Source organism: Pezoporus occidentalis, unplaced genomic scaffold (assembly GCF_034315485.1).
Source record: "Pezoporus occidentalis ecotype Australia unplaced genomic scaffold, CSIRO_AGI_Poc_V1 ctg70, whole genome shotgun sequence".
In the NCBI taxonomy this organism is placed as follows: domain Eukaryota; kingdom Metazoa; phylum Chordata; class Aves; order Psittaciformes; family Psittacidae; genus Pezoporus; species Pezoporus occidentalis.
Window position 1 is genome coordinate 2791444 of NW_026916053.1, and position 21393 is coordinate 2812836.

Genomic DNA, 21393 nt, shown 5'->3' on the forward strand with positions numbered 1-21393 from the left:
GGTGTGATTTTACTTACCTTGGAGAAGAGAGAATTAAAAGTGAAGAAGTTTGCTAGGGCTTTTAGAGGAAGAGAGAACCTTAACAGCTCTTAGCACCTAGGTGGGGGATTAATTTGTCTGGAGGCCCAAACTGGCCACACATTCATGAAGGCTGATAACTGGGAGCTGGTTTCCAGTTACAGCGCAGTGAAGCTCTCGATCAGCTTCCAGTGGCAGAACCATCTGCAAGGGACCTGGCGGGTTAGGGGCTATATGGGATGGATTGTCTTATACAGTATAGTGTTCCTATGACAGCATGGCATCAGCAACGTGACGCCTGCATTTCAGACCTTTTTATTTTTCTAAAAGTCAAAAAAAAAGCTGTTTTAAATGAAGATAAAGCTGTGGCTTTGCATGGGCTGACCACATCCTGGGCTGTGCTTGCAAGGCTGCAAGGTGAGGGAAGCCGGTGCCCTCTGTCAGTGCTGGTGGCAGCCCTGTTGACAGTGCATGTCCAGTTTGAGCTGCCCAGTACAGACATGGATGTACTGGAGCGAGTCTTGTGTTATTTCAGCCTGTGTTGTTCTGTGCCCTTGGCCATGAGGTGATGTGCTGTAAGTCCAGCCTGACTCCTTCCAGGACTGACCTGTGCCCCTACAGAGCTCTGTCTTGCATACACCAGAGCAGTAACAACCAGCCAGCCTCAGTGTTTGCCCATCCTGCAGTGCCTCTAGACCTTCTTCTGGCTGTACGCTGGAGTTTCAACATACTTTCTGCAGCTGACCCATGCTTAGGGCTGGGACAAGTGTTTAGTTTAATCCTCACAAGCATGTCATTGGCACTGTCACTGACTCTGTGTAGTGCCAGGCACATGGGTTAGGCACACTGTTTCCTGTCAAACTTTGGCATTACACTTTTCATGGTAATACATATCTAAGGTTTGTAAGATCTTTCCTTTGGGGGAAATGGGTGATGCTGTTGTGAATTTCTCTCGATTTCCTGGTGTTTGGTTTTAGTTTTTAATAACTTGCTAGGATCAGATGTCAGCTAAGTCAACAGAGCAAGTGTCCTTTTCCTTCTGAACTTGGTTACTCTGGGTGAATGTGGTGTGGAGATGCTTTTAGCTCTTCTGATACAGCTGACTTTGAGACACAGGTACCCTGGTTTTCTTAAACTGCTCATCTACAAGCAACCACAATTAACCCTGACAAATAACAGCTTGCCTGGGCATCAGTAAGCAACCCCCACATAATCTGATAACCAATTGCAGTGGAGATAAGAAGCACTAGCATGGTGTCTTAGGGGTCTTTATCAATATGAATCTAGGTTATTCTCAGAAATAACATCTATTAACCTAAATCTGAGATCTGCATTTCACTTGAAAGCTGTATGAACCCTAATGAAAGCTAAGCTTAGCTTCTTCTCATGTTTGTGGGCAGATGGTGAATTAAAAGCGCTGGATTGCTGATGGACAGATGGTGTGGTGACCAGTGCAGTTAATAGAGCTGTGCTTGTGCTTTTGTTACTGTCTGCTGAGCCTTCTTCAGCTGCTTTGAGAAGTAGGTGTTCTGTGTTAGCCTGAATGTCTCTCCTTTTCCAGGTGATTTGCTTTAAATACCAATGAAGGAAAGCGCTGATATATTTGTAAAGCTATCCAAATGAATTTGCATTGTTTCAGTCTGACATAAGCTAGCATTTGATGGGAACTGTAGCTAGTTCTTCCCCTCTGCTGCCTCCCATCCACATGAATAAAGTGTTGTGCTCTCCAGCACACACTGTGCAGAAGAGGACCTGTACCTGGGGTGTGGAGATGGAATTGGGATTTGGCAGAGTATTTGCAGAAAGCTCACAGGGAATGGAAGATGTAGGGATAAGTGAGTCCAGGACATGCAGAGTTTAGCTGAAACAAGAAAGACACACCATAAGTAAACACATGGAGAAGAGAAATTAAAGCTTCCCAGTAAAACAACTTGCTGTGTGTTGCTGGAGTTAAATGAAAATGTTGAGTTTGGTGTTGCCCAGAATGAAACACAGAAAAATGTTAACAACAGACCCCAGTGAGGCTTTTAGTAAAGTTTGCTCATCCTTGCCCAATCTCTTTGCTTTACTTTGCTTGCTGGGCAGTAGGTGATGACATTCTGCTAGTGAGGGGTTGCTGAAATACCCCATCATACGCATTTTCTGATGTCATAGACATTGAATCAAAACTGTTCCTTTTTTAATGGCATCATTAAAACCAGCTTGTGGTTGCTACACAGTGGCGTTGAATACAAGATGTTGACACTTTGAAGAAGGGTTTTGCTTTTCCTGTATGAATAACAGGGAGTTGTTCTCGCCAGCACTGAAACATTCTGTCTAGGATATTGAGGACAATTGTTCTTCTGATTTATGCAATGACTCCTTTTGTTCTCTTGTTCAAAGTGCTAAAGTGAATTTCGTTACAACACAGAAGATGTTTTGATCTAGAAAGCAAGTTTTTTCTATGCTTTCTAAATTAGGAGCTGCCCCCAGTCATACTAAAACTAGTGTCACCACTAAAGTGCTGGGTTTGGCTTCTGCTGAAATCACAGCAACAAATACTGTGAAGCTAAAAATCAGTAAGATTCTATTTTACCTAGGATTTTTTTTTTTTTTTCATTATCTCATTTCTTGGGAGGTTTTTCCTCTGATTTATCCCAGCACTGGCTTTCCATCTCAAAACAGTTTTCTGTACAGCTGCAGTGTTGAGCTCTGTACAGCTTTTGTTAGCTGGGCTTGCACCGAAACCTGATTTTTATTTTTAAACACATGAGCACAATCCTGCCATGGGGTTTACTGAAACATTACTGTTGCTTTCTGGATGCTCGTGACAACAGTGTGCTAAAGAGGCTGATTATGCAGATGTGGCATTTGAAGTTCCTGTGCTTTTTTTGTTCTTGTCAGTGAGTTGTTACAGCAAAGCAAATGCGTGTGCTTTAGGTTGAGAAAGGGATTTGCCTCCTTCCTGCCTTGAGAAAAATGAATGGTGCCTCTCCACTACCAGTGACTGATCTGTTTCCATTAGTTAACATCATTAATGGTATTTCAGAGCAGGTGCTGAGTAATTGCAATGCTAGCTGTAACTTAGTGCAGTCAGACTCAGTTCTGGTTCCCAGGGACACTGAAGGTTTGGAGACACAGGACATGGCCCTGCTTTGTTTTCTTCAGGAGGTTTGAAGATGTTCGTGGTGTTCAGTAAGATACTGAAATGTAGTTTGACACAGCATTGTCATAGGTGGACTGTCCTAGGCTGGAAACACGGCCCCTGGCTTAGCTTCCAGGTTGTCTTTAGGGCTAAGGTGATCTGAGGTCCAGCAGTCACACCAAATATTTTTAGACTTGCCTGTGTATTAGCACGTTCAAATGTTCCTTGAGCAGGATTCAGGTTTACAGAAGCTGTGTGCCTGCAGGTTGTGGCACCTCGAGCCCACTGTGCATGGACTGGAGGAGTGCTAGAGGCATCAGCCTGTTCTGTTTGCAGCCCAGGAGGAAGACAGCAACTTGATTCTCTGCTGACTCAAAATAGTGGTGCAGAGTGCTGGGAGAAAACCAGCTCACTGCCAGACTTGGGCAGATGAGAGCTGATGTCAACTTGGGCAGATGAGAGCTCTTCTCATCAGGGTTTAATTCATCCTGCACTATTTATAGATCTAGGCAGGCCCAATTTCCTGCATTACCTCAGAGAGAGGGGATTTACCCTCAGAGCAGGAGTAAGAAGCACCACGTTTTCCTAAATCTATGCTGTGTGCCTTGCTCATGATACTGGACACTTAACTGGGTGCAAGAAAGTTGTGGCTTTAACTGCTGCTTGTAATACAGGCAGGGCAGCAGCTGCAGGAATGCATCTTACTCCATCTCTGACATGTTGGTGTTGTCATTAATTGCTTGTCAGGCTCAATATAGTGTGGTTGCAGGAGTTTGTGATGTGGGAGCAGAAGCCCAAGCTGTCAGCTGTACTGCTGTTGTAGGTCACTTGACTCGAGTTCAGTTGACTGCAGAGGCAGGATCTGTTCTCCAGCAGAACCTGTGTTTTGGCAGTGATTGACCCAGGGCTGCAGGTACGTACCAGGTCTGTCCTTCAGCATCACATGCCTTTGGAGGAGAAACACACAAATGGGGGTAGCCCTGCAGCACGTTTGTCTCCTGGTGCTTTTGTTGTTTGTGTAACCAGATGATATACCTCATTCTTCTGCTCCTCTTGATTCTCACCTAGCATTTCTCTAATTTAAGACCTAATCCCTTTACACAAAGTACTAGAAACCATTGCCTGCTTGCATAGATCATATTCTGTTTTCTATTAATAAATTTCTGCTCTGTATGGAAATGAATAATTTAGTTCAAGATGTTACTTTAAATCTGATTTAGGCTTGCTGCCCACGCAGCCGTCTCCTTCAGCTCTACTATTTCCAGAATAGCTTTGCACAGAGAGGAGGTGATAAGCACTTACCTACCAACTGCCTTAAGGTCAGTGGTACTGACATGGTAAGAGTTACCAGATGGAGATGTTTTACACTCTTATAATATTTTTCCTTAGCTTATAGGCATAGTTTGTGGTGTTGTTTTAGTTATACGTAGAAATTTGAGGGCAAAGAGCAAGGCAATGGCATCTCTACTTTAATCTCTGCATAGTTAACAGCTGTAATAGGTTGCCCAAGGAGCATGCTGCAGTTGTTTTCTACCTTTGCCAAGACTGGCAACGATGACATGAAGTAAATAATCCTGTAGCTACACTATCACTGAAAAAGAGGAAAACCTGATCTGGGTAATCTGTGTCTGCTCCACTTCACAGCAAAGCAGCAGTGGCAGTTTTCTTTGCCTTAGGTGAACCTGAGTATCCTTAAGCTGAAAGGCTTTTGGGCTTGTTTCTGGCCCTCTGCTAGTACAGACATTCAACAAGCTTGAGCAGAACGCAAGGAGCAAGCACCTTGCTGCTCAGTGTTCTGCCAGATTTGAATATGAAAACTGAATAATTGCAGGGATTTCACAGATGTGTTCTTTATTTACAGTCTCCAAATTAAATCAACTCTCAGTTCTTCTCTGGGGAATTAATCTTGAATGTTGAGCCGCTTCACATTGGGACTAAAACTCATCTGGTAATACCAGAAAAGCAGCTTAGTAAATTAGTTGTGAAAAGCACTGGTAGTATGAATTCTCATCATTAATCATTCCCACTGTGAAGCAAATCGCTTACTACAGACTTTAATAACTTTTAAAACCTAAGCTCTCAATCACACTCTGACGTAGAGCAGAGGGAGCATGGCTGGAATTGGCAGTCCAGCACCCAGGTACCTCTGTTTGCTGCCTGAATGTCTCTGGAGCTCAGGGGACCCCTGGATCTGCCTCATTCCTTCACTCAGAACTGTTAATTAATATGGGACACTTTTGGTGGTTCCTGTCAGTGGCACTGTCATTGCTTCCCTTCCTGGCCACAGCATGGCAGTTGGAGATGGTTCTCCCCCTTTGAACCCTTTGCTGTCAAGGTGTGCATCTACTTCTTTCCATAATCAGTCCTACCGTACAATTAGACTCTGGCAGTCACAGCTGGGGGTGTGTTTTCCTCCTCAGTTTAAGAATCATTCAAAGTTGTTAAGGCTAGGAGACAGGACAGGGGTAGGAAGCTTCAGCTGCTCTCTGTCAGTTGCACAGGGACATGAGACCAGTATTCCATTTTAGCTGCAAACTTCTATGGAGCAACACATTAGGGAGCCCCAAGGAGGAGAAGCTGCTGTTGACATGATTCTGAGATGGGCAGAGAAACATATTCAAAAAGAGCTGCTCTGTGATGGGAATCATAATGTGCTCCTTTGGAAAAGAAAAATATATGGAAAACTTCACTGGTTTTGCACTCAAAGTTCAAAACAAGAGCTGCACAGAAATGGAGAAGCTTATTGGAAATAAGCTAAGCAGAGAGGAAATGCCCACCATCCATCACCGGAGACAAGAGGAATGATGTGGGGAAGCCAGCATGACTAAACAGAAGGGCATGGAAGCTGTTGAGAACAAAAAAGCAATTTTCAAAGAGCTGCAGAAGATGGGGAAGGTTATAAACTCCTGCATATGGAATAGGTGAACAGAACAGAGCAGGCAAAGGGGAGTTTGAGAGGTGATTTACAAAGGGGATTAAAAAAATAACAGTCATGTTTCAGAGCTATCAGAAATGGAACCACGTGAGAGAGTCTGGAGAGCTCCTGCCTGCTCAGGCTCTGAAGGGAGGGCTCAGGGAAGATGTAGCCAGAGCAGAGGAACTGAATTGGCTTTTTCTGCACCCAGGCTTGTCTCAGAGCTGCTCACAGAGGTCAGCGTGGTGAATGCTCCTTGTGAGGAGTCAGCAGAGACCCTGCCTTAAACTGCAGTGCCGGTTGAGAGGCCATAAAGTAGATAAAATATATGCCTTTAAAGCAAGTGCCAGGACTGGATGCGTCAACACAGGAGTTTTAAATGAGTTTAAGGATGAAATAGCTGTGAGAGGTTACGCTCCTCAATTGAAGCTGCCATGGTGCCCGAGGGCTGCAGTGCTTCACATGATTTCCAGAATAGATCCCAGAGGAGTTCTGGGAGTTCACTGACCAGCTGGACCAGACAGACTGATAAAACCAGTAAGAAGTATCATGGATTAATCACACTGATAAATATTGGGAAAGGGTCAGCATGGGTTTTGGAGCGGGAAGAAGTCTTCTGCAGAGCTGCTGGAAGTCTTTGGAGGAGTCGGAAACCATATAAATGAGGGCAATTCAGTTGATGCAGCCTGCTTGAATTTCCAAAAGACAAAACCCCTTACCAAAAGGAGTTCCTAAGATATATGTCTTAAGGGATTTAGGTGGCCATGCCGTCAGAGGAGGGGTCCTTTCTTGGATGAAATACTGGTTAAAAGGAAAAAAGCCCAGACAAACAGCAGTTATTTTTACAGTTGTTTGAGATCACTAGAAGAGCACTTCAGGGATCTGCGTTAGGACCTATTCTGCTTAAATCTGCCCTTAAATGATCTGGAATAAGAGTGGAAGGTTCAATGGAAAACTTTATCTGCCTTTGGTTAAACATGGAGCGTGATGTACATTGACTAAAACCATCCTACAGTGGAATATTAAAGTGCAGGCTCAGGGTTGATGGTCACCCAGAGGCATAAGGCCTTAATGTTGTGAGAGATGAGTGAAAATGTCAGCGTGGGCTCATAGCTTTCAACAAAGCAAATCAATTCTTGTTTATCATGAACAGAGAACAAAGCGACCTCATTGTGCTGCTGTGAAAACACACAGTGCGCCCATGTGTGACTGATGTGCCATCAACCCCTTGTCCGAGAGAGGACAGAGCACTGTGGAACACTTTTGGAGACCAATAGCATGGTCAGAACAAAGCTGCTGTGCCAGGGCCAGCTGGATGGTCCAGAGCACATCTGCCCGGAAAAGGGCATGTGAAGGGGAATCACAGCAAGCTGTTAGGTCATCACATCTGGAGGCTTTGGAAGTGGGGTCAGTTGTTCTCCATCTTCCAAACCAAGGACTGGGAGATCTGCAAAACCAGCGGATACAAGATGGGAAAAGAAGTGGTTCTTCACCCTGCAGGTTGTTAAGCTTTGGCTTTCCTGGTCACAGGGTGAGGCAGGTGCCAAAGGCACAGGAAGCAGGAGGTGACTGCCCAGTTCTCAGATGAGAAGGTCAAAGTGAAGACCACACCTCCAGTTCAGGAAGTCCCTTTTGATCTATAGATTGTTGGAGGTTGAGAAAATGAAGATTACAAGATGCAAGTGCTGGAGAAAGTATTACTGCATGCTTGCTCTTTTATTTTTCCCATGCCATAATTGACACCAGGGGGATTGGCTGGACCATACCAACTCCATACCTCCTGATCCTCCTCCATCAGCGAGCTCCTCACCCATGCCCTGAGGGAGCTGCTAGTGTGTGAAGCAATGCTTCCCAGCTTGAGTTGATCAGTAGCTGCTGCCTGCACAGGACTCGGGTCTCTGCTCCATCTCCCCAGCAGCGCACTGCTGTTGGCATGTGTGTCACGAGCTTTTGCCTGCGGGCTGCAGAGCAGAGGTTGCCTCTGCTGTCGAGTTCTGATTTACAGCAGGTTGTCTGCAGCTGCTGGTTATTTTTTGCCTACTGTACGAATAAGGGCAGAAGATAAAATCTCTTCAGAGTAACCTCTGATAAAGTTTCCTCTCCCTAGGTGAAAATGAAATTTCACCCAGCTTTACAAAACAACTGTAGATCACCATCTTCTCTCACAATCATCTCCCTTAGTTTGCAGACTACATATTTGTTATGATCTGGCTGTCTCCTGGCCACATCTTTCTCACCTGCCTTCTCCTGTCACTGCTCATTATGGACCAGATCAGTGTTCAGGCCACGGCTGAAGTTAGGCAGCTGCAAGGTACCAGAATCAGGCTACACTGCTGCAATGTGCCAAACCTGGTCTGAACAGAGACCAGCAACAAAGCGTGCCAGCGTCTGAGCGATGAAGATGACAAATGTCTGATACTTTCCAACACTACATTTCTACAGGAGCAGTGGATAAATGGGTGAGAATACGCAGAGCTGTGGTTAGGTGACAGGGTGGCACAGGCAGGGCGTCTCGCTGGGTGGCTGGAGGGGAGGAGTGTCTGCAAGAAGGACGTGAAGAAAGAGTGTTTAGCAAGGGCAGAGGGTGTTCTGTCACTGAGCACTCTGGTACCTGTTGTAAGTGGGTTATTCCACGCCATGTTAATGATGCAATTAAATAATAACTGTTTTTTGGCCAATTCAAGGTAGCAGTTGTATCTTACAAGTGTGGAGACTGTTGTTGCCATCCTATCCGTGATATTAAGCTCTATATTAAGCCTCTGCCTCATGCTGTCCTTTGGCTTTGCTATGCAGGAGAGAGCTGTTTTGGAGAAAAGCAGGTGACAGGGAAGTCATGTGTGCTGTAACTGTGTAGTCTGAAAATGGTTTTGTCCTTTGCAATCATAGGTCAAGATAAAAGCCCTGAAGCTACAGGGCAAGGTTGCAGGGAAAATAAAGTTCACTAGAAAAATGGACATAGTATTTATTACCTGTAGGGAAGCTGGGCGTAAAACTCAGTCTTACCATCTCCAGGTAGTCCTGAAAAGGAGATCACCACAGTATTGCAATGTCTAGCTAAAAAAGTGGGTGGAAAGAGAGATTTGACAAGGCTGCAGACTGCAAGAGCTTTGCTGAGCTACCAGCTGTGGGTAGGAGAACACTGTTAGGAGTGTGGATGTGACCCTTACTGCCAGCCCTCAGTTAGGGTTCCCTGTAGCAGAGGCTGTACATGTAACATGGAGATTCCTTCTCTCTCTGCAGGAACATGACATTGAGACAGCTTTCGGAGTGGTCCATGTCACCATGCGGGGCATGCCCAAGGGGAACAGACCTGTCATCCTCACGTACCATGACATTGGCCTCAACCGTAAGCCCTTGCATTCCCAGGACCCTGAAAAAGGGGTTGGTTGTGATGTTTGCTTTTGAGTGTGGGGATCAGCAGGACTGGCCCGGAGCTGAGATGAGACAGGTCATTCCAGGATAAAAAGATAAAGGTCCTCAGGAGAGGGAACATGTGGCACACCTCTGTCCTTTCCAGCAGCCCTTGAAAGGTAGGGCCTTTAGTTCCCAAAGGAAATTAGGTCCACCCACCACACTACAGTGCTCTAGCTGACTTGTTGCACTGTGTGTTACAAGGCATCTGTTCGCTGGATGCAGGCAGATAAGCAAGTCCCTTCTACGAGGCTGCAGTAGTGTAATGCTTCTGGTGCACTCAGTTGCTCTTTCCATGTGTCTTTCCACCCAGCATGTACTGTTATGTTCACCCCAGTGCTCCTCAGTATGTACTGTGAGTACCCAAGTGCTGCTAGGCCCTGTTTTCCAGGGCATGCACACTGGGGTGTCATTTGTCTGCTTGCCCTCCAGTGGTGGCATTACTTTGCTAGGACTGGGTGCTATGTTGCAGTCAGGGGCACAGCAGTGTGTGTCACCTAGCACCCATTGCCCCACAGACTCAGCAGCAAGGCTGAGCTCATGCAGGTGTGTGGTGCTGTGGTGTTTGGAGGGTGGATTGCAATAAAACTTAAGGAACTGTCTCATTTCTTTTCTTTTTGTTGTAGACAAATCCTGTTTTAACGCATTCTTTAACTTCGAAGACATGCAAGAGATCACTCAGCATTTTGCTGTGTGCCATGTGGATGCACCAGGCCAGCAGGAAGGAGCCCCACCATTCCCTTCTGGGTAAGAGCTGTGCGGGGACTCTTGTTGTTCCAGACATGGTCTGGATTGCAGTCTGGACTGAGGTAGCACCCAGTGTAAGCCACCCAGACTGCCAGGATGAGGGTAGTGGGAGGCAGCTTCCAGGAGCAGAGGAAATGAGAAGATGAGGAGGCTTCCCAAGGGACATTCATGGAGCCTCACTAATACTGATGCATAGGTAAAGCCCTTACTAGTGGTGAGTGCTGGTACCAGCTTTTTGACTTGAGCACCAGCCCAGCACACTGCAGTCTGGCTGCCATTCCATGCTCCATCTGTCCATCCTCCCACAGAAGTCTGACTGGCCAAAAAAACCACAGTTCTGTGTTGGTCTTTCTCTGAGGGATGGGATTCATGCAGTTGGCTGGAATACACGGTATCATTGCAAAATAATCACCTATGTCTGTCAGATGTTACTTGTTTTTTCTACCTTGGATAGAAATGGAAGGTGACCTCTCTCAAGCTGTATTTGGAGGTGCTTTGACTTCGGTCTCTCTTGGTTTTCAGGTACCAGTATCCCAGCATGGATGAACTGGCTGAAATGCTGCCTGCTGTTATGACACACCTAAAGTAAGTCTCTGAAAGGAAGCAGGGTGAGCCAGCTGGATGCAGCCATTCCAGCACTTACCTCTATCCCTGCTTGCAGCATCTGATATGCTCACTGAGTTGTCCCAAGAGGTCTGAGCAGCTCCTAACCTGTGTAACCCTGTCTGGTTCTTACGTTGGGAACACTGTCTGCCACATGACACAATTTATGGCTGCTGCATCATTGCTGGATCGCTTTGAAAACGAGCCATAAGTGAACAGTTGGATGCAGAGAGGGGAGAGGCTTTGCCTCTAGGGATGCTTTGCTGTAAGCTTGTTAGCCTTGCTGATTGGGAAATGCCTGTATTTCAGCCTGAAAAGCTTCATTGGGATTGGACTGGGAGCTGGTGCTTACATCCTCAGCAGGTGTGCAGTAAGTATCTCTTCATTTCCTTGTGATTTCTATGAGCTGTGGTCTTCCTCTGCTCAAACAGACCATTTCTGGGGCAGGGGCAAGGTAGCAGGCAGTAATTACAGTAGGCCTGCAGGGAGCCATGTGAGAGCTGCTTTGCATCCAGATGGTTAAATTGGAGCAGCCAAGATCACTCTGAACCTATGCCAGACATGGGGAGATTGTAATGTGATGTCTTTGAGTCAGCAGAGCCCATCCTGGCTGCTAGGAATATCCAGCCTCATGTCTTCACAAAGATTGCTGCATTGCTGTCTGCTGTCTCCAGTGTTTGTGACACCAAACAGTTGATTTGGTGATGTGCTGTGAGTACTGAGGAGGAATGTTGCTTTTTCACTGTAAGTAGATTTTACACTCCACCTTTGACAAGAGAGTGCTAGTTTTATCTGGGTACTTACTTGCACATTCCTCTCTAGTGGAGTGTTTATAAGCACTTGAAATCATTGGAGGTAGTTCAGCAGCCCAGGAATTTGTCTGAGTCTTTCAGAGATAGTGTTAAAAAAAAACAAATACAGAAATCTGATGTTCTCAGTGAACTTGGCTTCAAGTAGCTGAGTGCAGAGTTGCCCATGATTTAGGCCGTTATTGCTTCTTAAAGCCACTTCACCATGCAGCTGCTCTCCTACCAAAAGGTTCTCTGCTTCCCGTTTCCCCCAGTCAGGGTTCAGCCTGAGGCAGTGTGAGGCACTGGTGTTCGCTGTTCCTTGCCTTTGGTATCTTGTATAGTTTCCAGTCTTGCTGAAGAGATCACACAGATAAGCCTTTGGCCTCAGCACAGTTAAGTGCAAGAAAGCCTTTGTCATGCAGCCTGGATTGCAGGCCATTTCCTGCAAGGACAGTGATTCCTTCTGCCTAACCTGTGCTAATCTGTACTGTGGAGCAGAAGAGCTGGTGCAACATTTCAGCCTTGGAGTGAGCCTAGAGCTCAAAGTTCCCTGGCTGTGTTAGATTGCTGGGTTTGTGTTTGCAGATCTCAAAGTATTTTGTACCCATGCTCCCCACATGCCCCCAGCATAAGCTGCAGGGTGCTGGGGAGCAGCAGAAGGATGTGCTCTCCAGGCACAGGCCTGTGTCCAGGTCCTTCCTGGAGGTGCCAGATTAGAGCAGAGTCACTGTTGACAGCTCTGTAACACACAGGAGCATGAGCAGGACCTGCAGCTGCACCAGATGCATGGGTCACCACTTGCCCTGGGCTGCAGGTCAGGTACTGTGTGAGCATACAGCCCCTCAGTGCCAGCAACTGAATGAGTAAGGTCTAGGTGGGACCTAGCTGTGGACCAGGCTCTGAAAAGACCACTGGCTGCCCAGCACAGCAGGAGCTCCCCATTCAGCCTTCATTTAACTGTCTTTCTTTTGCAAGAAGCTTTCTAGCTGCTGTGCCTGCCGTTGACCCATGTGTGAGCTGAATGACCTTCTGAGTGTGCCTGTGCTCTCTCCCCTCAGCTCAGCCACCCAGACCTGGTGGAGGGACTCATTCTTATTAACGTTGATCCATGTGCAAAGGGCTGGATTGACTGGGCAGCATCCAAGGTGAGATTCTCCTTCACCTGCACGTGTATCCCCTCCACAGTGCTTAATGAAGAGTGTGTAGAGTAAGCAGAAAAAGGACAAAGTACAGGAATATGTTGGTTTCCAGCAAAAACTCTACAATCTCATTTCTGTCCCTGCTGCAGTCCCAGTCTGGGTGTAGTACGGCCTCCACTGTAGGAGCAGGGGTGGGTGTGAATGAGAAATCCTGGTGTAAAGTGCTTGGAGATGTGTGGCTGTTGGGCACTTGGCTCTTCTCTGGTTTAGTACTCATGCTTGCAGGCTTTGTTTGGCTGGGGTTGAATGGATCTCTTAATTATTCTGTTATTCTGGCCACTTGCAGTTATTCAGGGTTCCAAGTTTCTGTAGAGCTTGTGTGGGCACAGGCTCCTTTGGAGTCTTGCACACCCATCCCGTTTGCTTCTTATATTGCTTGAATTATTTCTTTGTTGTTTTCCTTCCTCTGAGGAGCTGCTTTGAAATTTGTAATGAAACTGCATTTTCCAGTTACTGTCCCTCCTTCTCATTCATGGTCACTTTCAGTTTTCAGGCTGGACAACCAACATAGTGGATATTGTCTTGGCGCATCATTTTGGCCATGTAAGTACCCAGCAGGTGTTAATGTTGCCTGTACAACTGTATATGGGGCTATAACTTCTCTATGTACCTGCTCTGAAATAGCTATTTGGCCCACCAAATAAGGGTTGCCACAGATAGTACTGTCCTCTGTGTGTGTTAAACTTGCATCAGGGCTTTGCCCACTGCAGGTGAATGCACATCGCCATGCTTGGCCTGAGTGTTCCCAGACATGTTAAGGAAGTAGTATCCCACATGCTAGTGCTAGAACCGCAGAAACAAGTAGGACCCAGTTCTCTGAACCCAGCACGGAAGCGTTTGGGCTGTGGGTAGAGCACAGATCAGCTGGGAGTTGACAGAGGGGTATTGTATGTGTCCAGACGTTGAACTGCTGCATTCCGCTCTTCAGTTTCAGCAAAGGCAAACCAGCCCCTCCTAAAAACTTTGGATACAGAAATGCCTTCTGTTTGGGATTTGCTGGCTTCCAACCAGCAAGCTTATTGGGCAGCTGAAAGGGTCTGTGCATCATGCACACGATATATGACATGCAGCAGATCAGTCCCTGACCTGAAGCCCTCCTGTGTCAACACACATCAGTGCTAGAAGGAGTCACGTAGCTTACTCCTGCTTAGAGCACATCCTGTTCTCTTCCTGCTTTCAGGCCCTTCATTATATGTAATGCTTCCTTGCATTCCGTTTTCTCTGTCTCTCTCTAGCTCTCATTGGAATGCAGTTTCTTCATAGAACTGTATGTTGGGATTAAATTTTCCTTCAGTCCCAGTCTTGGGGCCTACCTGTAGTCGTATACCAAAGTATGGCATGTAACAGTCATGTCACAGAAACTCTTCATGTCTCCTAGGTACTAATGCAGCCTGGAGTTGCTGCCCTCATGTTATCGTCCACAGGGGAATGATGTGCATGGAGGCAGTTTAATGCTTCAGAATTTTTATGAGTATCATTTCTTTACTTGTGAAAAAGGTGGCGTTCCCTGCCTTCAAATTCTTCTGCCTTTGTACAGGAGGAACTGCAGGCAAATCTAGATTTGATCCAGACATACAGGCTTCATATTGCACAGGACATTAACCAAGATAACCTTCAGCTGTTCCTCACCTCATACAACAGGTACGGTTACTCCCATAGCTGCCCTGCTTCTGTATGATTCTGTTGGATACTATGTCATACGAGCCTTTGTCCTAAGCTTAGTGTTCAGCCATTATCCTGAGCCAAGCTCAGCCCTCATGCCTCTATGACCCTTTCATATACCTCAGTAGATCATCTCTCTAGGCACACAGCAAGCTTGCCATGAGAGTGTGGATCCTGTTTTCTGGCAGTGAGCTGGGGCCCCTGCTCGTGGTCAGACACAGGGAGTGATAACCTGTTGCCTGGGTGCTGGAGCCAGCACTCCTGGTTGGATTTTGTATGCTCCCACAACAACCAGGTTCCTCTGCTGCGTTGATGGTGAATTGTTCTGTTTTGTCTTTCAGTCGTAGAGACCTGGAAATTGAGAGACCAGTTCTTGGCATGAATGAAAATACTGCAAAAACACTCAAGTAAGTTGCTGTGAGTCAGCCTGTTTCAGGTACTTACTGTGCAGTCCCCTCAGCAGAAAAGCTGTTGCTGCTTCTCAGTAAGAACCCCTCAAGGCCAGGCGCAGTAAAGACTGTTCAAGCCCCTTCATTAAGAATACACTTTGGTTCTGCAGAAGGCAGAGTCAGAGGAGTAAGTGTATCCACCAGCAGTTGCTGTGTTTGCTGAGCTGTTAGTTTGGTTGTTTTGCATGGAAAATTAGGGAGGCAGGTTTTTGTTTGGCACCACTGACTGCTTTCCCCCACCTTGCTGAAGAAATCACGTGTGCAACAGAACTGGCAGTTGGTGTGCATGGAGAGGGCAGTGGGGGTGTACGTGCAAGCCCTGGAGGATGTTTTGGTGCAATAAAATGCCACAGTGTGGTGTCAGACAGGGACTCTGCTGAGCATTGTTAAACTTTCATGAGGCTGTTGGTTCACAGAGTTCAAACTTCTCAGCAATGCCTTTGGAGCGCTGGGAGTAACGTTCCTGTTTTGGTTTTTGACCAGGTGCCCCGCCTTGCTAGTGGTTGGTGACAGCTCACCTGCTGTGGACGCAGTGGTATGTACACATGAACTCTTTCCTCTCATGTCATGAGCCCTAAAAAATCACTGGGAAAACCTGCCTCACCCAGCAGTGCTTTCAGCATGCCCAGAACTAGGCACAGAAAGTGACTTCATGTCTCAGGCTCTTTTCTAGTCCTCCAGCTGTTGAGATGTGTCAGTTATTAGTGGGAGTCCTTGTGCCCTAGCATCTTGCTCAACAAATGATGGAGAGAACACCTTTCAGGAATCCCTGAGCTCTGCCAGGCTGCTGCCTAGAGTTCAGTTCAAGTCACAAATTACTGTTCTATTGCTGTTGTACTGAGGCTACCTGGGGTTTAAAAATAAGCAGTGTGACTGCAGTTCCTGCGGTGGGGAGTCTGCAAAAGCACTGCTTCGTAGGGAAGGCAGCATTTAGAGGCATCTCCTTCCTGTTGTTCTCTGTAGGCATCTATAACCCACTTCCCTCCCAGCACAGTTATAAATGGGACACGGAACAGTGCAGTGTGGTTGTGGTGAATGTTGCTCCTCCCCTTCAGCTGGTGATCGTGGGGAGACCAGGGGGTTGTGACCAAAAGCAGTTGTCTTAAGGAACTGTGGAAGAATGTAATCTCCTTAAAGCAGTAGCTTGGACCCAGGAGCTGTGCATGGAGAACTGCTGCAGGGCTTTTTCTGGTCATGGCCTGTTGCCTTTTCATCAGTCTGGTGTGGAAGTCTGAGACATTCTGCAAGTTTTGACTTTGCAACCATACTACCCCTGAGGATTCTCACCACTTCCCAGCCATGGCAGGGGAAGTTCTCTGTCCTTCCTGGCTCCAGAGGACCTCTCACTGCTGAAGACAGCCACTGCTTCTGGTTCAGCTGCCCCACATGTTACATCTGACTCCTTGAGTTTTCTGTGTGATGTCATGTCCTTCCTTTCTCCTTTTATTTTAGGTTGAATGCAATTCACGTCTTGACCCAACCAAAACTACCTTTCTGAAGGTGAGTGCTGCTCCAGAATCCATTCCAGCTCCACAAAGACAGTACTTTTGCTGGGCCAGTTCCACTTAGGTTTTTGCCTTCCATACATTTGGCTTTAAGAAGCTTGTGGACAGTCATTCAGGGCTGTGTTTATCCTGTATGGAGCCACACTTGGGAGAGTTTGTCAGGGTGTCCCTGAATCCCTGTTTTATGGCCGCTTCTCTGTTATCTCCAGCCAGCAGGGAAGACCTGCTGAGAGACAGCAGAAGTGCCCTGCCTGCTCTCTGCCAGCAGCAGCGTCACTTCTAGCATTATTCCGGTCCTTCCCATCCTCACCTGTGGCTCTGCAGTGTGCCAGACCACTGCTGTATGGAAGTGCAAAGTGACAGGTTTGGGAAGAGTGGCAGGAGCTGGGATGGTCAAGGGTTACTCCTGGACCTAGAGTATGGCCTGAGATCACTTGGTAATGTGGCCTCCAAGGTGCTGGGTTCCTTCAGCAACAGGCTCTCAGGAGGTGCATCATTGGGCCCTGTTTTAGCCTTGGAGACCAAATGACACAAGTGTGGCTCATGTGGCAGTGCAGCCTCATGCCATCGCCCTGGTGAGGTGGGCAGTGCTGGGTGGGTCTGGAGTTGTGCTTCTGGGGTGGGAAGGACAGTTCAACCTCCCTTTGTTTCCTGTTGCAGATGGCTGACTGCGGGGGCCTGCCCCAGGTGGTTCAGGTGAGAAACACCTCTCGGCTCTCCCTCAGCATCTGGGCTGACAGAGCCCCTTGCTCTACTCACACTAAAGCTGCACTTTCTGTTTCCACAGCCTGGCAAGCTGACTGAAGCCTTCAAGTACTTTGTGCAGGGAATGGGCTACAGTAAGTGGCAAACACAATTTTCTGGTTTGGAGCAGGGCTGTTGTGAAGGGAACTCAGCCTTCCTGGTCCATCTGAGCCCATTGGCATCTGTGTTCCCACCCATCAGTTAGTGTGGTTGCCAGGAGATCCATCCACAGTGGAAAATCAACTAGGGTGCCAACAAGCCTTAGCAAACTAATGTTATCCCTGACATGTTTAATCCACACTGCAGCTGGAGTGGTGACTTCTTTTTAGTTTCTGCTGTTGGTAAAACCTTGTGAGTCTGTCTTTGTGCCAGTCCAGAAAAGCCTGATCCCAAGAACAATAAATCTCCTGAAATCTCTGCATACCTTCTCCGGAAGGGAGGAGCTGGCAGCACAGCCTCACAGCTGTGATAGGTACATGAGAGTCCTTCCCTTTCTTCTCAAACATGCCTATTTCTTTCAGACTCCCACAAGGGGTAAATGGTATCTCAGAGTGAAACCCTCCAGTGGCAGAACAGAGCTGAGTGACTTCTGAGACACCCGGGAGCCCAGAGGGAGCTGTGCTTTGATTCATTGCATGCCCTGCTCTATGGCTTCCTCCTAGTGCTTGGTGGCAAAAGACGTTGTCTCCCGAGTGTGTCAGACTGACAGCAGCTCAGCTCCACTGCTCTTGGTACTCCAGACACTGGAGACTTCAGGAGAAGGGCTTCTCAGTGCACTAAAGCACCTCTGTCTCCATTGCAGGCCCCTTGGCACAGCTCTGCCTTGCCTGCCAGGGGTCAGGTCTAGGAGTTCCCTTCTGCAGATGCTGAACCTTCAAAAGCTGGAGGTATGAGAGGGGTTGGTTTGTGTGGCTCATTTCCACTAAGGATGGCCAGTAGGCAGCTGTGACAGTCCCCATGGTCTCCACATGGCCAGGAGTTCTTTGCCAGCTCGTGGGTGTCAGGGCTCAGCAGAAGCTGTCCTTTTTCTTAGAGCTGCGTGTAGCTGACATGAATGTAGTAGGACAATCATATTCTCCAAGGCTGGCCAGGAGGGCCTGGTCCTGCAGAGGAGGGTGCCATGTGGGAAGGCTCCCTCAGCCTCACTGAGAGAGCATTTCAATGCTCCTGTGTTCATGGTGTTAGTAAAGTCAATAAGTGCTGTCAGTGGAGCAAGGACTTCAGCAGCGCTTCGGGATTGAGATCTCTTGCAAGTAGGATGCGCAGCACTGGGTAATTTTGTGCTTCCAGAATTAGTAGCTAGTCCCAAGATGGTTTTTCCCAGTTTTGGTGGGCAAGACTGTGTTGCCACTGCTGAGCTTAGCCCCCCCTCTCAAGAGAGAGAAGCAAATTGGAAACTTGCCGTTTCTAGAAATGCACAAGTCAGTTCCTCAACAGCTACTCTTGAGTCTTCTGCACGTTGGCTGAAACAGTTGCCTGGGCTGGCACTGAGGGTGGAAGGTGACACTTTGCAGGAGGCTTTTAGCAGAAACCTGTTGCTGTCAGGAAAGACATGAATTTCTGTTCCGTATCTGGAGTTACAGAGTACACCCCAGCTTCCCCACCATAGGAAAATGATGTCTCTGTTGAACAGTTGTGGTGTGTGCAGCAGGGAGGTCACCAGGTGCATGGCAGTTTTCAGCTAAAGGCATTGAAGAGATCTGGCCCTGATGGATTTGGAGTCACTTGGCATCTCCCCGAGACGCTCATTAGCTGCTATCTCCACAGGTACTGGGAGCTTTCAGTGCAGTGTTAGCTGGGAGTGGAAGGGAAGGTAGCTGGGGGTCCCAGGAGCATTGCAGCTGCTAGTCACACACCACAACTAATTGGCTCTTTCCTGTATTCATCCCTTCCCTTGTCTCATGTTGTTTCCAGTCCCTTATGTGCAGCTCAGCCACCTAAGCACTGAGTCAGGTACCTTCAACTGCGCATCGCCTCGGCCCAAGTCTGTGTACTGAGTTGAATGATTCTTCGGGTGCATCGCTGTGTCTCGGCATGTCCTGCTGCGGGCTGGGCTGGTCGTTGTGCAGTGTGTGTGCTGCTGTTTCACCTTTCATTTGTATTTTGTTGATTGTTGCATGACTTCAGCTCTGTGGTTTCCTAGAGTGACGAGACTGACTTTCAAAAGGTCATCTGTACAACAGCTGCCTTGGTTTGCACAGACACTCGCCATGACTGCACTTGCAAATGATCAGTTACACTTTAGGCACTTGCTCACCTTGGACCTTTTGAAATTGGGCCTTAAATATGTTGCTTTAGACGTTAATTTTGGCAGTGAAGAGCGAGTTTTCTTCCTGAGGGTATAGTTCTTTTCGTGCTTGCCCAGTGGCACATATCTGAGTGACTGTCACACTGCTCTACAAACTTCCTCCTTTTCTAAGTCCCGCGCTTGTTCTCTCTTGCAGTGCCAGCAGCCAGCATGACCAGGCTGATACGCTCCCGTACCCACTCCTCCTCTAGCCTGGGCTCTGGCGATAGCATCCGCAGCCGGTCTCACGCTAGCAACCATGGTGAAGACAGTGCTGGAACTCCAGAAGGAATTGACCTCCAGGAGGCACCTCAAACCATGGAAGTATCCTGTTAGGCAGGAGCCCCTCTTCTGGATTCAGACAACTCCACTCTCCCCCACTGAACCCACTCAGAATCTAGCATTTCACCAACATGGCATTAACTGTTCTAACTTGTGCATGCCCATCTGAGCTGCCACCTCCTTGGTAGTCTGTACTTGGCATTACTTTGGTCCTTTCTGTATGCCTTTGGCATCAGAGCCTCTTTAAAACTCATTCACATTCCGCAGTCTTAGTAAGTCCCGTTACTGTACATGCTGGTCCCATCTCCTGTCTGTGCTGTGTATCAATCCAGATGACAGCCGTTGTCTCCCCTGTTCATTTAAATATAATTTCTGTGGCTTTGTGAGGTTTAGAATTGCTTTCTAGTTGTGCTTCTGCTAAAGGACCCTTGTGGTGCAGTTGATACGGCATCTGTGGGACATGGGAAAGCAAGACCATGATGACGTGGAGCTCCAGGCACTGGAGCAGGTGAACCTCTTTGGCAGAGCTGTGCCTGGAGTGTAGAACCCATCAGAGGTCTTTGTGTTCCCAGGACTCTCGGCGTGCCAGGCAGCCATGGGGAAAACAAAGGTCAGAAATACTGTCTTGGTCTCATCTCTGTGTGTGTGTTAGGAAGGAGCAGAGTTGATTTCTCACCTGAGCCTCCTGAAAGGGCAAAGCAATTAACAAGTAAACTTACACTAACCGAGGTGCACTATTAACCAAGTACAAGGGATTACATTGCAGCAGCCCTGGCTCCAGACCACCTCTGCTGGCCCCCTAGGGTCAGATGCAGTTAACACCTATTCTGCTATTCTGCCCTGGCATCTTCAAGTAGGTTGTGAAAGGGGCAGCAGTGCCCCATGCCAGATCCAGGAATCTCCTACACTGCCAGCTCTGCTTCCCACCGCTGCCAGCCCAGGCAGGGTGTCTGCACAGGGTGTTAGCTGAGATTCAGGAAATACCTGTGGATGTCAATGACCACCAGGCACACATTTGCGTGAGCCAGGTCAGAAGAATGAGCAGGGAGCACCTCTGTCCTGCTGGAATTCACAATTCTGCTGCCTTTTTACATCTGGCTGGGTCATAAGGAGCGGGAGGCAAATGCCTGCTGTGTGCCAGGGTCTTGCTGTTAATGGGAGAAAAGGGAAGAGTGGTCAGGCTACTACAGGGCTCAATAGATGAGCAAAACACCCTTTCTTAACTGTTGAGCAGGCCTGACTCACTGGGAGCCAGCTCCTCCGAGGGTCACGCTCACGTTCTGCTCCATTTCAGGTAGGGAATGGAACTGGGAGGCTCTGCCTGAGGGGGACTTTGTACCAGTTATTAAATAAAGCTATACCTGAGTTTCATTGTTAGCCGGTGTGCTCGTGGTGTTTCTCCTGGCACAGCCTGAGGCCGCTGGTGTGAGAGGCAAACTCGTGCCCATGGAAGAGGCAGCGCTTGGAGAGGTGGCCCTGCAGGAGTGGGCCCTGGAGAGCTGCCTTCTGCAGAAATGCAAGAAGAAACTTCCAGCTTCGACAAAGTGGAGGCAAAACAGGCCAAGGATTGCCTCCAGACAGAGGGGAACACGAGCAGCTGCCTTCCCTGACGAAGAGAGCTCTGCAGCGGCGGGTGTCACAGGTAGGACACAAAGTG

The 21393-nt window shown here is 47.8% G+C and overlaps 2 protein-coding genes across 5 annotated transcripts in view; both read left to right on the plus strand.

The window, feature by feature from the left end:
* NDRG3 (NDRG family member 3) overlaps nucleotides 1-21113 on the plus strand; it is a 48194-nt gene extending 27081 nt beyond the window's left edge. For 2 of the 3 annotated variants that reach the window (XM_062642091.1, XM_062642090.1), the window contains 13 exons: nucleotides 9297-9402; nucleotides 10094-10214; nucleotides 10737-10799; nucleotides 11127-11187; nucleotides 12667-12753; nucleotides 13294-13350; nucleotides 14345-14448; nucleotides 14811-14876; nucleotides 15402-15453; nucleotides 16371-16418; nucleotides 17084-17119; nucleotides 17211-17262; nucleotides 19612-21113. In XM_062642091.1, the coding sequence (XP_062498075.1) occupies nucleotides 9297-9402; nucleotides 10094-10214; nucleotides 10737-10799; nucleotides 11127-11187; nucleotides 12667-12753; nucleotides 13294-13350; nucleotides 14345-14448; nucleotides 14811-14876; nucleotides 15402-15453; nucleotides 16371-16418; nucleotides 17084-17119; nucleotides 17211-17262; nucleotides 19612-19790 (1032 nt within the window). In that variant the 3' untranslated portion in view covers nucleotides 19791-21113. Of the gene's footprint in view, nucleotides 1-9296; nucleotides 9403-10093; nucleotides 10215-10736; nucleotides 10800-11126; nucleotides 11188-12666; nucleotides 12754-13293; nucleotides 13351-14344; nucleotides 14449-14810; nucleotides 14877-15401; nucleotides 15454-16370; nucleotides 16419-17083; nucleotides 17120-17210; nucleotides 17263-19081; nucleotides 19121-19611 lie in introns of all 3 variants that reach the window. The other variant, XM_062642089.1, reaches the window with a different exon arrangement.
* SLA2 (Src like adaptor 2) overlaps nucleotides 1-21393 on the plus strand; it is a 142369-nt gene that overhangs the window by 116297 nt on the left and 4679 nt on the right. The window contains exons 1-2 of one of the 2 annotated variants that reach the window (XM_062642092.1): nucleotides 20890-21030; nucleotides 21147-21378. The exons of the other annotated variant lie outside the window; for it this stretch is intronic. The gene's annotated coding sequence lies outside the window, so the exon portion shown is untranslated. Of the gene's footprint in view, nucleotides 1-20889; nucleotides 21031-21146; nucleotides 21379-21393 lie in introns of those variants that run through there. 2 annotated transcript variants of the gene reach the window in all.